At 36.0% G+C, this 14,897-nt stretch overlaps 1 protein-coding gene across 1 annotated transcript; it reads left to right on the top strand.

Annotated features, from left to right (window-relative positions):
* Positions 1,765-14,523, top strand: LOC109834397. Its single transcript, XM_020402406.1, has 5 exons — positions 1,765-2,019; positions 2,205-2,300; positions 11,682-11,808; positions 12,718-12,857; positions 14,088-14,523. The coding sequence occupies exons 1-5, from the start codon at positions 1,936-1,938 to the stop codon at positions 14,157-14,159; spliced, it is 519 nt and encodes a 172-aa protein (XP_020257995.1). The 5' UTR covers positions 1,765-1,935; the 3' UTR covers positions 14,160-14,523.

The following is a 14,897-nucleotide window of genomic DNA, read 5'->3' as shown; positions in this document are numbered from 1 at the left end:
GTAGAACTAGCAGCTATGTAGAGATTAAGTAGAAACAATTTTTGGAAATTATGAGAGCTAATAGCAACGCAAATGATTTGAGAGACTAATTTAAAATATGAAAATTTTAAGAGACCACTTACCGGAAATTTTAGATAAAAAACAACTCTATGCAGCAAGAAAAAACTATAATAAATGATGTAATAATTCTCTGAGGATCGCTCCCCAATTTCTAAGGTACCGTTTGGGAAAGGGTTAAGTGAGGGGTTAAGGAGACTTAACCCCTTCTTAACCCGCCAAACACAAAAAAATCTATACAAGTTAAAGTGAGTTAACCCTCCATAATTGCCAAACATAAAAAGTATAGAAGGGTTAAGCTAACCCCTCTAGATTGATTAAAATGAGTTAACCCCTCAAAATAAGAGGCTTACTAATACTCCTATTTAGAAGGATTAAAAGTTAATCATTCTAATTATAAAGAAAATAGTCAAAATCATTGTTATTCTCAAACACTAAAACTGATCACAATGATTAAAATAAAACTTATTTAATGGGTTAATAATTTAATTTTTTAGATTATCGAATGAGCTAAGTATATTAATCTTTCTTTTTAACCCCTATTTTTTAACCCTTTGCCAAACGAACCTAATTGCGTTGGCGATGTCTCCTCAGTAGGGACATTCGGTCCGGATACGGCTCGGATATGATGTTTATCATATCCATATCCGCTTACCCATTTCGGATACGGAAACGGATACAGATATACCTCGGTAAGAAAAATTTATAACCATATCCACTAAAATCGGATACGGTTACGGATATACATGCGGATATATAAACGGATATTCATGCAAATACAAAACAACTATGAGAAAACTAGATAGTATTGAGAAAAACATAGTTCATGTGATATAAAAGAGTTTGTTAATATGTCCGAGAAAAACATAGTTCATGTGATATAAAAGAGTTTGTTAATATGTCCATTATAATTGAAAAGTTAAGATTAGACATCTTGATCATCAAAATTAAAATTGAAAAGTTAAGATTAGACATCTTGATCATCAAAATTAACCACAAATCCATAATCTAAGAATTGAAATTATCATAAGAGTATGACTAATATGTATTCGGATATTTCGGATACGTGATAATCCACTACAAAACCATATCCGTAACCATATCCTATTGGTTATAGATTTGAGTGACCATATTCATATCCTAATGGATACGGTTACGGATATTTTCTCGGATACGGATACGGTTTAGCACCCACACTCTTCAGACCAAGCGCCGGCGGACACTACTATCCCTTCTCAGGGGTACTTTCGTCCACTCACTATACCAGAACCTCCCGCTTCCGTAACCACCACCCGCATCCGAGGCAACGTTGCCACGTGTGGCATTTCAATTCGTCAAGGCCTACTTGTCGGGATTCGAAGCCGCAGCAAAACGTAAGAAAACATAAAAAAATTAAACACAAACAAAAATCTCGAGAGAGAAAGAAACAACGTGTTTTTATCTATAAACCCAAAGGTCTACCTCATTGATTTTTAAACCATCGATTTCCAAAACTCATCCCTAAACCAGATCCGTATTTAATCAGTTGCTATTTTGCAATTTATCTAATTTTCTATATTTGTGTATAATAATTGCTATAGTTTCGTGTAAATTGTTCTATTTCACTAAGGACCTTGTACAAAACTGAAGAAATATGGAAACTGGACTTTCAAATAATCCGAATTATGATTGGGTTTAGAAATAATTTTGATAGTGATGTGTGGACAAATAAATCAATGTAAAAATGTGGGTTTATAAACAGAAAAGCCCAAAAAACACGCCCACACTCTCACTGTACTCCGAGCTCTGCTCCCAAAGTTCCCTATTTCTGCAGGTGGAGGAAAAAAAGTTGAAATTTTGTGGTGGAATTTTGCAGTTGAGTCCCAGGAGAAATCAGGAATGCTGGAGGCCGGAGTGTTGACAAGCTACGGCGGCGAGAGCGGCAGCGAGGAGGAGCTCACGGTGCTCCCAAGGCACACCAAGGTACAATTGGATTAAATTTTTGGTTTTGTCGCTTTTAGACATTAGGGTTCTCCCTCTGTTTTAGTTTAGATAGTAGAATTGCGGGTTTTGGTTGAAATTTGAATTTAATGTTTCTACAACTTGTTTAATGAAATGGGATTCCGTGTTTATTTGCTGATTTAATTTTGGATTTTTTAAATGCGAAGGTGGTGGTCACTGGCAACAACAGGACGAAATCAGTGCTTGTCGGGCTCCAAGGGGTTGTAAAAAAGGCAGTAGGACTTGGAGGGTGGCATTGGCTGGTATAATTTTGATATTTTTAGTTGGGAATCTGGGGCGTTTGGTTGGGTTTAATTGGATAATGTGGGTGAATTTTTTTTGGTTTTTGGTTTTGAACTGTTTCTGGAAATGGGATTTGTTTAATTTTTTTATTTGGATCTTGAAATTTGGTGTTCTTTTGCTTGAATTTTTCATGGGTAATTCTTACTTGTTTTGGAATTTTTAATTTTAGTTAATAGTCAATTCTATGTTGAATTCTATTTCAATCTAATTCTGGGTGTTAATTGGGAATGTAATATTTTTGACGCGCATTTGAAATTTTTTGTCTAGGGTTTGGTTAGATGTCCTTTCTGGACATTTTATTGAATAATTGGTACAATTTTATTAGTTGAGGTTTTGTAATTTTGGACAATTGGGTTTCCGCTCTTTTCAGTTTAGATATTTGGAAATCGGTGTTTTGGTTGAATTTTGCTGATTTAACTCTGAATTTAATATTGCAACAGCCGTTTGATGATCTGGGATTAGATGTATTATTTGGAAATACCTGAATTTATTGTTTTTCGTGCATGCTAAGGGTCTTTTATTTGTAATTTAGGGTTTGCTTCATCTCTTTATTTGATCAGTTGCAATTTGGGTTCTTGCGTGAGCAAGTTTTTAATTCGCCAGACTGTACTTTATCTAATCTTTTGGCCTTTTTTTATTGGATAATGTGATCCACTTTGAATTCAATTAAGTCTTGGTGATTTTAGAGTTTACTTTGGCTGCTGTTCCCCCTTTTAATATGAAATTTTAGGTTTTGCTTCTGTTCACTGCCATCATTTGCAATTTAGCTTGTTGATGCATGTTTTTAATCGGCCAGATTTTAGTTTATATAATCTTTTGGACCTTTTACTTGATAATGTGATCCAATTTGAATTAGGACCTGGTGATTTTAGAGTTTGCTTTGGTTGCTTTTCCCCTTTTAATTGGATGGATCTATTGGAGTTTTTTTCCTCCAGTGTAGTTCTGCTAGATTCTATATCTTGAATTTTCTTATTCAGCTCCATAGCCTTCTTTATCATTTTCACTGTACTATGCCAATTTATCTTCAAGTTTAGGTTTTGTTTTTCCACCTTCATTTAAGATGATTCATTATTTTGGTTAAATGCATGCAAGCTTTCTCGTATGTAATCAACATTTCAACTTTCGCTGGTGGTTTTAATGAGCATAGTTGAATCTTGTTTACTTTTCATCAAATTGACTTTTGATGTTTTGTTCTCCCATTTGCTAACCGATTTGGCTTTTTGAATTCATCAAGTTTACCCTGGGGCCTGATCATTGTGTCATTGGCAGTTGGGTAAATTGAATTTCTTACTTTGTCAATCAGTTTGTTACATCGTTAGGTTTTGTTCCTAGGAAGCTTATTGTTGAGAAGTGCAGGGACAATTCTATTTTTTGTGTTGTAGGCTCTTCATGGTCAAAGTTTGCCTTTATTAGTAATGTTCTTCGGAGTACTCGTAGCTTAAATAAGCTTGACATTAGAAATATCAATTACTTGAAATAATTTGTTTTAGTCGATATTTTAGTCACAACTATGTTCAATAGTTTCTTTATTTTTCTTAACACACCAAATTAACTTCTCATACTTCAAGATTAGGGTTTCTCATGTATTTGTCATTATTATTAAATTTCGATTTTCATTAGTTGTTATCTACCAGTATTAGTAGTATCAACCTTTTTTTGTCCGTATGTAATTGGTATGAGTGGTACATCCTGATTTGGTTTGTGATATCAGGTCTTGCGATATATTTTTTTTCTAATTTAGTAGGGACTTCTGTAATGATTCTTTATGTGTTATGTTCAAGTTGTAAAATCAGGGAATCAGAATATGCATCGTTTTCTATAAATGTAATTTAGTTCCTTGATTCCTCTTATTGATCCCATTGTGAGGGTTGTTTATGTACCTCGTATATCTGATCTTACTTGCAGTTCTTGTATTATTTCTTTTCTTGACATAAATTTATTCTTCTCTTTTAATACTATCCTTTCCTTTCTTCTGTCATTTTTTGTTTTTTCCCCTTCCAATTGACTTGCCGAGTGTTTCAAAGAAGCTACCACCAATAAATATTTCTTAAAACTAATAACAAGTAAGGGTGATGTGATCTCAAGACTCACAGTTAATTAAAACAGTTTCTTTAATGTTTTATTTTACTAGGTTTTATGCACGTGCATTGCACGTGATTAAATATTATGATTAAGTATTTTTGATTTATTTTTTTACTAAATTTGTTCATCAATTCCACTTTGATTGTTTTTGCTCATTTATGCCTTTAAACTTTAGTATTATGATTACCTATTTTCTTTAATGTTTGTTTGAATGAGCTGTTGTGCGCAGTGGAAATTTTGGCAGCACTTCGACAGCACAACAAGAGAGATTAGATCGATAAGAATTCCCGTCTCACCAAGGAAACAAGAATCTGAAGCGGATATCTCAACTAAGTGAGATATCGGCTCTTCCTCTCATCAGTTCTAGGACTGACCTGTCGATGGATCCTACAAGCTATTACAAATCACGACAAGAACACAACTTTTACGTGGTTCGACAAATAGGCTACGTCCACGGGGCAAGGAGGGGGAGATCTACTATTAGAGGGAGAGATACAACTAGGGTTTACAATCTCACAATCTAAACCCTCTCAAACAAACTCTCAAATCCCTCTTACAAATTCTCTCTCAAAAAAGGGATGCACAAACAAAGAACAACTGCACCCGCTGCCAATTTGCTGCTGCCAACGAAAAACCTCCTGCTCCTATTTTTCTTCGCAGCCGCCAACAAAGAAATAAAATCTCCTGCCTTGTTTTTTTCGCCTCTGCAGCTGCACACCCTCCTAGCACAATCCTTCACAAAACCCTAGAAGGGTTTTTATAATGCTCTGTACTTAACTTTTGGGTGGGCCTTGCCTTGATGTCCGCAACGAGAGAAGAAACAAAACACGTCCAGCTCCTGGTCCCCACCTGCGTTCACACGGAACCTCTCATTTGCTTCTGAGCGCTCACGTGGGTCTGGCCCACCTCCCACTTCAAAAAGCATCCATTCACAATTCTCCACCTCGGTGAAGTTTTCCCAAAACTGAGCCGACACCAACCAAAACAAATGTCCTACTTGTTGCATCCAGTACGTCATGATAACGGACTCATAACAACGGATTCCATCCACAACAAGTCGAGAACCCGAACGAGAGTCCAAACAATCTCCCCCATCAAAATCAACTAATCCAAACCGGCTGCATCTGAAAGACTGCCTACGTATCCTCTTGCCCAAGGAATCAAGCCGAACGTAGTTCACCCAATGGCCACTAACAACCTCAATCCAATAGAAGAGTTTGCAACCTTTCTCCAACATCACGATCAAGTCTGCGGCTGATAGCACCTCCAATGGCCCTAAACTGAAACAATCCAAACACCTCCACCTGAGATGAACCAACGGTCATGTCTAGACTACATCTATCAGCTGCACTCGAATCAATCAACCTATCATCTGCATCCAAAACAACATGATTCCCAATCTGTGTCACATCAGCTGGAATCCCAAATGATGCAGTATGATCTGGAGTCTTCACCCAACGTGGAGTAGCATCACTTTCCATCCGCTGTGATGTCCCAAAGATCTGATCATCACTCTCCACCTGCCGAGAGTCAAACGTGACATACCTGCTTCAAACACGCCTCTAAATCCCAAATGTGCTATCGGATCAAATCTCACATCCACGATGTGACCAAGTGCTGGGTAGCCAAACATCCGACGCAACCCAAAATCTGAAGCAGCTCCACCAGATCCAAAATCTCTACATGCAGCAGTCGGCAACCTATACATAAGATGATCCAAACATGTCGTAGCCTGCACACCAATGCCAATGCTCAACATCAAACACCGATCCTCCTCCAGAAAGGAACAACTCCCCAAATCTGCCATCTCATCACGTCGTCTTAAAGTTTCCACACCAATGAAGTGTCTCCTATTGCTGTGAGCTCGGCACAAATGCAGATATAGGTCCCTCTTGTACCTCCCTCTAACATCAGACTGAAGTACCTTTCTTGTACCTCCCTCTAACATCAGACTGAAGTACCTTCACCTTTCTGCCAATACACTTCCTCAATTTGTTACGGGCTTCTAGGACTTCACACCCCTCTTGTACCTCCCTCTAACATCAGACTGAAGTACCTTCACCTTTCTGCCAATACACTTCCTCAATTTGTTACGGGCTTCTAGGACTTCACACCAACAGAACTTGGTTGCAACCCACCAATGCCTAGAGCAATCCCCAACTGCGGAAACAACATACCTATTACCTCCCAATGATGCTCTCTTGGAAGGCCCCCGAATGCTTGAATGAACACCCCTCAAAAAACCCCTCGAATGATGGATAGAAGTGCCAAACTCCATCTCGGTCTTCTCGCTCACACCAATAGGTTCACAGAACTTCAAACTGCAGGTCAAAGCACTCCTCAATAACCTATGCACGGCATTACCAATCAAATAACCCAGCATCAAACAACGCCACAGTCTAGCCGAATCTGATAAAGTCGTCATCTCGCTATCAATCGCCGTGCTTCCGAGCAAATAATACAAATTGCTCCTTCTGACGCCCTTCATCACAATCATGGACCCCGATGTGACCTTCAAACGTGCATCCATCAATGTCACTTTATAGCCAGATGCCACCAAAGCTCCTAGTGAAATGATGTTCTTCGACAACTGCGGAACGAACCTCATTTCTTTCAACTCCCGCACCATCCCGTCACTCATCTTAATCCGAACGGTACCAATACCACCAATAGAGCATGCATGTCCATTACCCATGAGCACAACATCCTTTCTTTCCAACTTCTGAAAGCTAGAGAACCAATCCCTCCTAGGGCAAACGTGGTATGAAGCACCTGAATCCAACATCCACTCTGTAGAGTTGGCAACACAAACTGACGGTAGTACAGACAACGAATAGCCCAAAGAATCCGAATCTGAATTGTTGCCACTAGTCTTGACAACATTCACCTCTGGAGCTTGTACAGCTTTCCCCTTATTCTTCTCGGCTCGATCTAACTTTGGGCATTCAGCTTTCCAATGTCCATCCTCTTTACAAAAGGCACACTGATTCCTAATCCCATGATGTGCACCTCTAGACTGCGACCTCCTGCTTCGGTTTGAACCACGGCCATGAACTACTAATGCATCTCCCGATGCCTTCTCGGAGGACTCATCAACACTCTTCCTCAACTCATAATTCACCAACGCTGAGGTCACCTTCTTGTAACTAACAGTAGTTCTTCCATTAATCATAGTTAGGACAAAAGTACCATAATCATCCTCGGGCAACGAACACAAAAGTAGCATCGCCTTGTCTTCATCCTCAACCATGATATCCACATTTGCCATGTCTGAAAGTAGCTTTGTGAAGTTGTTAACATGCTCCCTAATGGAAACCCCCCCTCTTCATCTTGAACTGGTAAAACATCTTCTTCAAGTGAAGCCGATTCTCAATGCTCTTAGTAAGATACTTTTCATTGAGCGTTTCCCACATCTTCTTCGTCGACGTCTCGTTCATCACGTCATAAATAAGATCCGGCGTCAAGCATGACCGAATAACTCCACACGTCCTACTATTCATCTTCTTCCAAACCTTAGCTTCCATATTGGCAGGTTTTTCTTGTAACTCAAGAGTCTCCTCCAAATTCTGAGCGTCCAAGGCGTCCATAACCTGACACCTCCACAAACCGAAATTAATCTTGCCGTCGAACTTCGGAACATCAATCTTCATGTTATTGATGCTCAAACTATGTATCGTCTTCGTAAGAGACGATCCCGATGTGCTTGTTTCACCCATGTTGTCGATCTAATCTTCAAATAGGAATCCTTCAGCGAATCCTTCGAACAAGCTCCCAAGTCCAACCCGGAGCTCTGATACCACTTGTTGTGCGCAGCGGAAATTTCGGCAGCACTTCGGCAGCACAACAAGAGAGATTAGATCGATAAGAATTCCCGTCTCACCAAGGAGACAAGAATCTGAAGCGGATATCTCAACCAAGTGAGATATCGGCTCTTCCTCTCATCAGTTCTAGGACTGACCTGTCGAGGGATCCTACAAGCTATTACAAATCACAGCAAGAACACAACTTTTACGTGGTTCGGCAAATAGCCTACGTCCACGGGGCAAGGAGGGGGAGATCTACTATTAGAGGGAGAGATACAACTAGGGTTTACAATCTCACAATCTAAACCCTCTCAAACAAACTCTCAAATCCCTCTTACAAATTCTCTCTCAAAAAAGGGATGCACAAACAAAGAACAACTGCACCCGCCGCCAATTTGCTGCTGCCAACGAAAAACCTCCTGCTCCTATTTTTCTTCGCAGCCGCCAACAAAGAAATAAAATCTCCTGTCTTGTTTTTTTCGCCTCTGCAGCCGCACACCCTCCTAGCACAATCCTTCACAAAACCCTAGAAGGGTTTTTATAATGCTCTGTACTTAACTTTCGGGTGGGCCTTGCCTTGATGTCCGCAACGAGAGAAGAAACAAAACGCGTCCAGCTCCTGGTCCCCACTTGCGTTCACACGGAACCTCTCATTTGCTTCTGAGCGCTCACGTGGGTCTGGCCTACCTCCCACTTCAAAAAGCATCCATTCACATGAGCTACACCAGATTTAAAAATTTCACGTTAATAATTGAATTGACAAAAATAAATGTAATTTAAAGCTAATTTGAATTTGCATGTTATTTGGATCGACATGAAACCAAGCTTGACTTGAGAATGTATGATGTTATAAAAGTGAAAAACACTTGAAGAAATAACGTTATAAAAGAATGATGAATAATTAAAGCCAATCAGCCGAGATGATTAATTAAAAGTGGGCTAGAATGCAACTAAAAAGAATATAAATTTTGTTGCCAATCATTGATAGACTTCAGAAAAATCATAAATAAAGATTTATACTAACTCTAGTACACTTTTATATGATAAAAGCATCAACATAACCATATAAAAATATTAAAAAAGTGCATGAAAATCCCTTCTAAAGATTCCTGATCTTTCTCAAACAATTAAGCTATACTATAAAATATTCAATAATTTAAATTTGTGTTGTATTTATAAATAACCTTGATAGAGATAATTTTGTTTTAGCAGCTTGTTCTGAATGAACGCTGTATATTAGCTTTAAAGTGTAATATTTTTTTCTTTATCATGATATATAGATGTATGCTTGGTTTACTATCATTCTCTTTTTTCTTCAATAATTTGCATCTTTGGATTGATATATATTATTAACATAATTTAAGATGACATACATATCTTTCCTACAAATTTGAGACAGATATAAGGTAAATTTTATGTTTAGTAGCTTTTAATAAGAATTTTAATTGTAAAATATGTTACCTTCATATTTAAATATCTTAAAATCTGACAGTATTATTACATGCTTATCTTTGATCGTGTCCTTAAAAATTGATGCTTCGTTGGTAGTCATATCCCTAAATAAGGTTGCGCCACTATATAAAAAAAGAAAAATATCAATTTTAATTTTAATTTTTTACTTACGCTATGATAACCAAGTATTATGTTCATACTTTTGTCAATTTTAGTGATTTTTCTCATCTTATCTAGCTTATTATATCTCGTAATATAGTAGATCAATGGCCTCACTTTAGTTCTATTGCAAGATTATATATATATAATTTTATGATTTCTTTAGTATTTCAAGAATAAAGTATGAAATTTATATATACTTACTAATTTTTCTTGTATCTTTAATGAAGAATACTTTTTTAATTAGGACAAAATTGTTCAATATGTTCTTCAAGGGAAACACGTTCAGTGCTTCTTTGTCAGATATGTCTTTTATCAATGTCAGTTTAAGTGATTCATGAATGTTTCTGAATTTTGAGTTTATTTACTTCACTTCTCCATTTGAAATGAAATCAACTTAGTTTTTTTAAAAGATATCTCTGAATTTTCTGATAGTTTCTCCATACATAACTCCTTCTATTTTTTACCTATAAATATTATCAACATTAGATATAAATGTTTATATACTATAATTAATTAATGCTAACATATTATATTAAAGTCTTTTATTAATTTATCTTCTATCAATGAATGTTATTAGTAAAATTACTTGTAGTTTCTTGAATTTATACAGTAATGTTAATTTTTATCTAACATATATTTTTAAATTCTTATTCCTTAACTGGATAATTTTAATCTACGGTAATTGCTATTTTTTACCAGCATCAACTTAGGCTACTTTTAGATGTTAAAAAGAGATGATAAATTTTAAATTGAAAATTAAATGTATATATCTTAATGTTATAATATCAAACAGTTCCTCTTTTCTTTGCCAAATTTTAGCCTTTTGTGATTTTGAACTTTTGAGGGTGTGTTTTGTAATTTTTAAACTTTGATAGCATTTTATAAAAAAATTAAATTATAAGTTGGGAGCTCATAATTCATGTTTTATGTGTTGGTGATAAGTTTTTAAATTTTAGAATGTTTCTTATAACTGTAAAAATTTAAAGGTATTTTTACAATTACTAAAATTTTGGGTTGCTTTTTAAAAAATTTAAAATTTCAATGATCTACTGATAATTTTTAAATTTGATGTGTACCGGTTATAAGCTTTAAAATTTTAAGATTTTTTTGTATTTTTTTTACTTTTGAGGGAGTTTTTGTAATTTTTATAACTTTGAGGTTATTTTTTACAAATTTTAAATTTATAAGTGCTTAATGGTTATTCTTGGAATCCATCTATGTTGTTGCTAAGTTTTAAAATCTCTAAATTTTATGGTGATTTTTTATAATTTAAACTTTGGGTTTTTTGCAATACTTCATGTATATGTTATCCACGTATAATTTCTTAATCTTATTTTTCTAAATTGTTGAGTTATAGGTAGTTAATATGTAGTTAATATAAGATATAATTAGCATCTGGATAGATTAAGATTTAAATAAAATATTTAAAATAAATTTTTTTAAATTGTTGAGCTAAGATTTAAATAAAATATTTAAAATAAATTTTTTTAATTTGTTGAGCTATAGATAGTTTACGGGAGTTAGATAAGATATGATTAAAATTATAATAGACTAAGATTTAAATGAAATATCCAAAATAGTGAATGGTAATATTGACCATGAAAAGTTTTTTCTGAACTCGTGCTTTTAAAAGGAGTATAATATGATTTTGATCTGACATTATTTGGCTTAAATATATACTGGGTTTTAATATATTCAATGTCAATCATGTTGTTTTAGCCCTCATTATATCGGTTTTATTGTTTTCATTCTGTAATTTAATTAATTTATTTTTGTAAATTTTGATGATAAATTGCATTAGTTTCTAGAAGTTTTTTAATATCCTGACTAATAAAATTGCAGGTTCTGACAAATGGCATAGAAGTTAAATTACAGAGGAATGCCCTTAGTGTAATTGAAGCTCCAACTGGTAATGAGGAAGACAATGATTTTGTGTGTGAAACTATGCAGTGGAATGTTTCTGATATGGGTTAGTACTCTTCACAAAATCCTTTTGTTATTACTAGTGTTGTTGTTGTTGTTATCTTGAGTTGTAAATGGGCACCTGTTAAGTAATTATGATCGGGTAGCTAAAGCAACAGAGATGTATGCAGCTGCGGAGATACTTTTGTGAGACTTTCAGTACCCATCAGTTTTACTGTTGAGGTAGCCTCCACTGGAACTAGCACTCATTCTGTGTATATAATCTTCTTTACGACTTCGACTGATACTAGTTAGGTCTTTTTTCTCATTTTTCTATTTTTTTAAGTAAGTACTTTCTCATATGGTGAATGATTTTGTATCCCATACTACGTAATTTTTTGTTCTGACATGCTTCTTCAGTGTTTTTCATGTTTAATAAGGCTTAAAGGGAGTTTTTTTAATATTTGTTATGGTGATAAAAGATAGTTGTTGATTCTTGTATGATGTGAAGTCAACATCTATGGAATGGATTCAGAAGCATGATAAAACTAGGATGAGCGTTAATTGCCAGTTCTGCAAAAATAATCTTATAATTACTTTGGAGATTAACATTCTATATATTGTGCAGAGATAAATTAACTACTTGGATATATTTGTTCTGGTAAACCAATTATAAAAAATTTTGGTCGTGAAAGGGAATGTGGAAAAGGTTCTCTTTTGACTTGTAGGCTTTTACTGCTTTATACCAAGAATGTGAATGCTGCAAAGCCATACTTTCCCAGGCTATCATGCAGTTATGGAATTTCTTTTGAATTGAATCCCACTTTTTCTTATGTTTCAATCTATCTGCTCTTTCTGTTATCTTTCTTCATTCATTACCTTTTGATTATTCAAAATCTCTCTTAACTCTATATTCTAGGCCTTTTAAGCTTCTTTATCTATTTACTTTTTTCTTTATCTATTTACTTTTTCACAGCCTCTGATGAAACACAATCTCAGAAGCCACATCGACCGAGAAGTAGGCCACATAGATTGTCCAGTCACAAATCCTGGAGCCGGTCTCAATCCTGCGACTCACAATCTAAAGACTCTGTTTCATCTTCTCAGGAGACTAAGGTATGACCACTTTGTATGACTGTCTTCTTTTATATGTATATAAACTATAGTATCTCCTATATTCTGTAGCATCCCTATCAGTACCTTTTTATGCCTTTTGTGTCTTTATTTCTCTTCCTCATTGAAATCAACTAATAAAATAATCCACCGAATTGGGATAGTTGATATTCTAAAATGGCCATTCTTATGCAAAATGTTCTGTTGCTTAATCTGACTATAAGTACCCTAAACCGATCCAAACCGACCCACAGCCCACTATCAACCTGACCCATCCAGTTCTAACACTGGATCTGGAAAGTAGCATTATCTGTCTTGGCTTGGCTATGCCTTTAACACACCTAAACTACCCAACTTTCACCTTAATAGTAATCACTTTGTACTAAACCGAATTGGGATAGTTGATATTCTAAAATGGCCATTCTTATGCAAAATGTTCTGTTGCTTAATCTGACTATAAGTACCCTAAACCGATCCAAACCGACCCACAGCCCACTATCAACCTGACCCATCCAGTTCTAACACTGGATCTGGAAAGTAGCATTATCTGTCTTGGCTTGGCTATGCCTTTAACACACCTAAACTACCCAACTTTCACCTTAATAGTAATCACTTTTTTTCCTCCCCCCCCCCCCCCCCCACCAAAAAAAAAGAAAAAAAAGAAAAGAAAAGTTGAAAGGATGAGCCAGCAACATCTTGATTTTAACCTTATAATTCATTTCCTTTGGTTTTCATGGAGCAGGTGGATGCGGGTCCTAACCCCTCCAAGGAGCAGTTAATTGATGTAGTCCAGAGGCATTTCATGTCTCAGGTATATGAACAAGGAGCAACTAACTCCCCTTACCGACTTCTTTGGACTTCTCATTGAAAATTGAGGGGAAAAAAATATAGAAATTCCCTTGAACTTTGTAGGAATAACATAAAAATCTCCTAGAGTTCTAAAACTAAAATTTCCGCACCTAATTTTTCCATGGTATGCTGGGGTATAGTGTGATTCAGTTGGTGCCAAAAGTACCCACAGATTTGTGGGGAGATAACAAAAGAGTTTTTTTTCCGGGTGGTTAGTTATATATCTAACATGATACTTATGTGACATTGTTTAATGGAAAAATCATACGAAGGGGTAAAACTGTTCGTATTAAAACTCCTATCTCCTATCTTACGTCATTCCAAAGAACTTTGGGGTAAGTTTCCTTTGAAAATTTCCAAGTTTGATTTCTGATTTTTCTACAGCAATTGGATGAGCGGCAAGTAATTGTGGGATTCGTGCAAGCGGCCAAGAGACTTAAGAGCTTATGCAGTTAACATCGACGACATGGTTAAGAGAACGAGAAAGAAACTCAACTGCCTTTGTGCGTTAACTTATCGGCACTAGGAAAGGTCTTTTGCCTTGTGTAGTTATGTGATTTTATGTAATATATTGTGTCGCTAGAGTTTTAGGAGCTGAAACATGTACGCAAAGTGGGTAACTGGGTGCTTTTGGGTGGCTAATAGGTGTCTGATATTGGACTTGTAATGTTGATATGCACCGTTTAAAGATCCTGGTGCTTGTTGTGGCCAGTATCTTTCTTGTGCTCTCTGTCTATGTCAATGTCAGAAGGATTCTCTCGAGAGGTGTATTTCGATACTCTTTCCTATGAAAAATTGGAAAAATGAACCATTCTTCTTACGGGAATTGTTATAATATTTACCATCCAAGATCACCAGGTAAAATGAGTTTCCACATTCTCCATCCCTGGTGGCCTCAATGAAAAAAAATCGACCAGAATTTGAATTGCCCACCGCTGAAATTCTAAAAGCTCTACAGGATGCACATCTCCGATTATCCGGGCATTATCCAACCAACTTTTAACAGCCCAAAAACAACCTTAAAAGCGTGTCTGGCCCAACCAAGATTCTCACCTACAATCACTACCTAATCACCCACGCCAACTTCAGGCTCCGGCTTCTTTACCATTTTGATTGTAGAGAATGCCTACTACAATTAGTTAGGTGAACTATTTAAGGCTTGTTTGGCAAACCCATAAAACTAGGTCAGGTCTA

The sequence above is a fragment of the Asparagus officinalis genome, chromosome 3 (genome assembly GCF_001876935.1).
Source record: "Asparagus officinalis chromosome 3, Aspof.V1, whole genome shotgun sequence".
Taxonomy (NCBI): domain Eukaryota; kingdom Viridiplantae; phylum Streptophyta; class Magnoliopsida; order Asparagales; family Asparagaceae; genus Asparagus; species Asparagus officinalis.
Note: the sequence above shows the minus strand (reverse complement) of the source record. Positions and strands in the feature narration are given on the sequence as shown.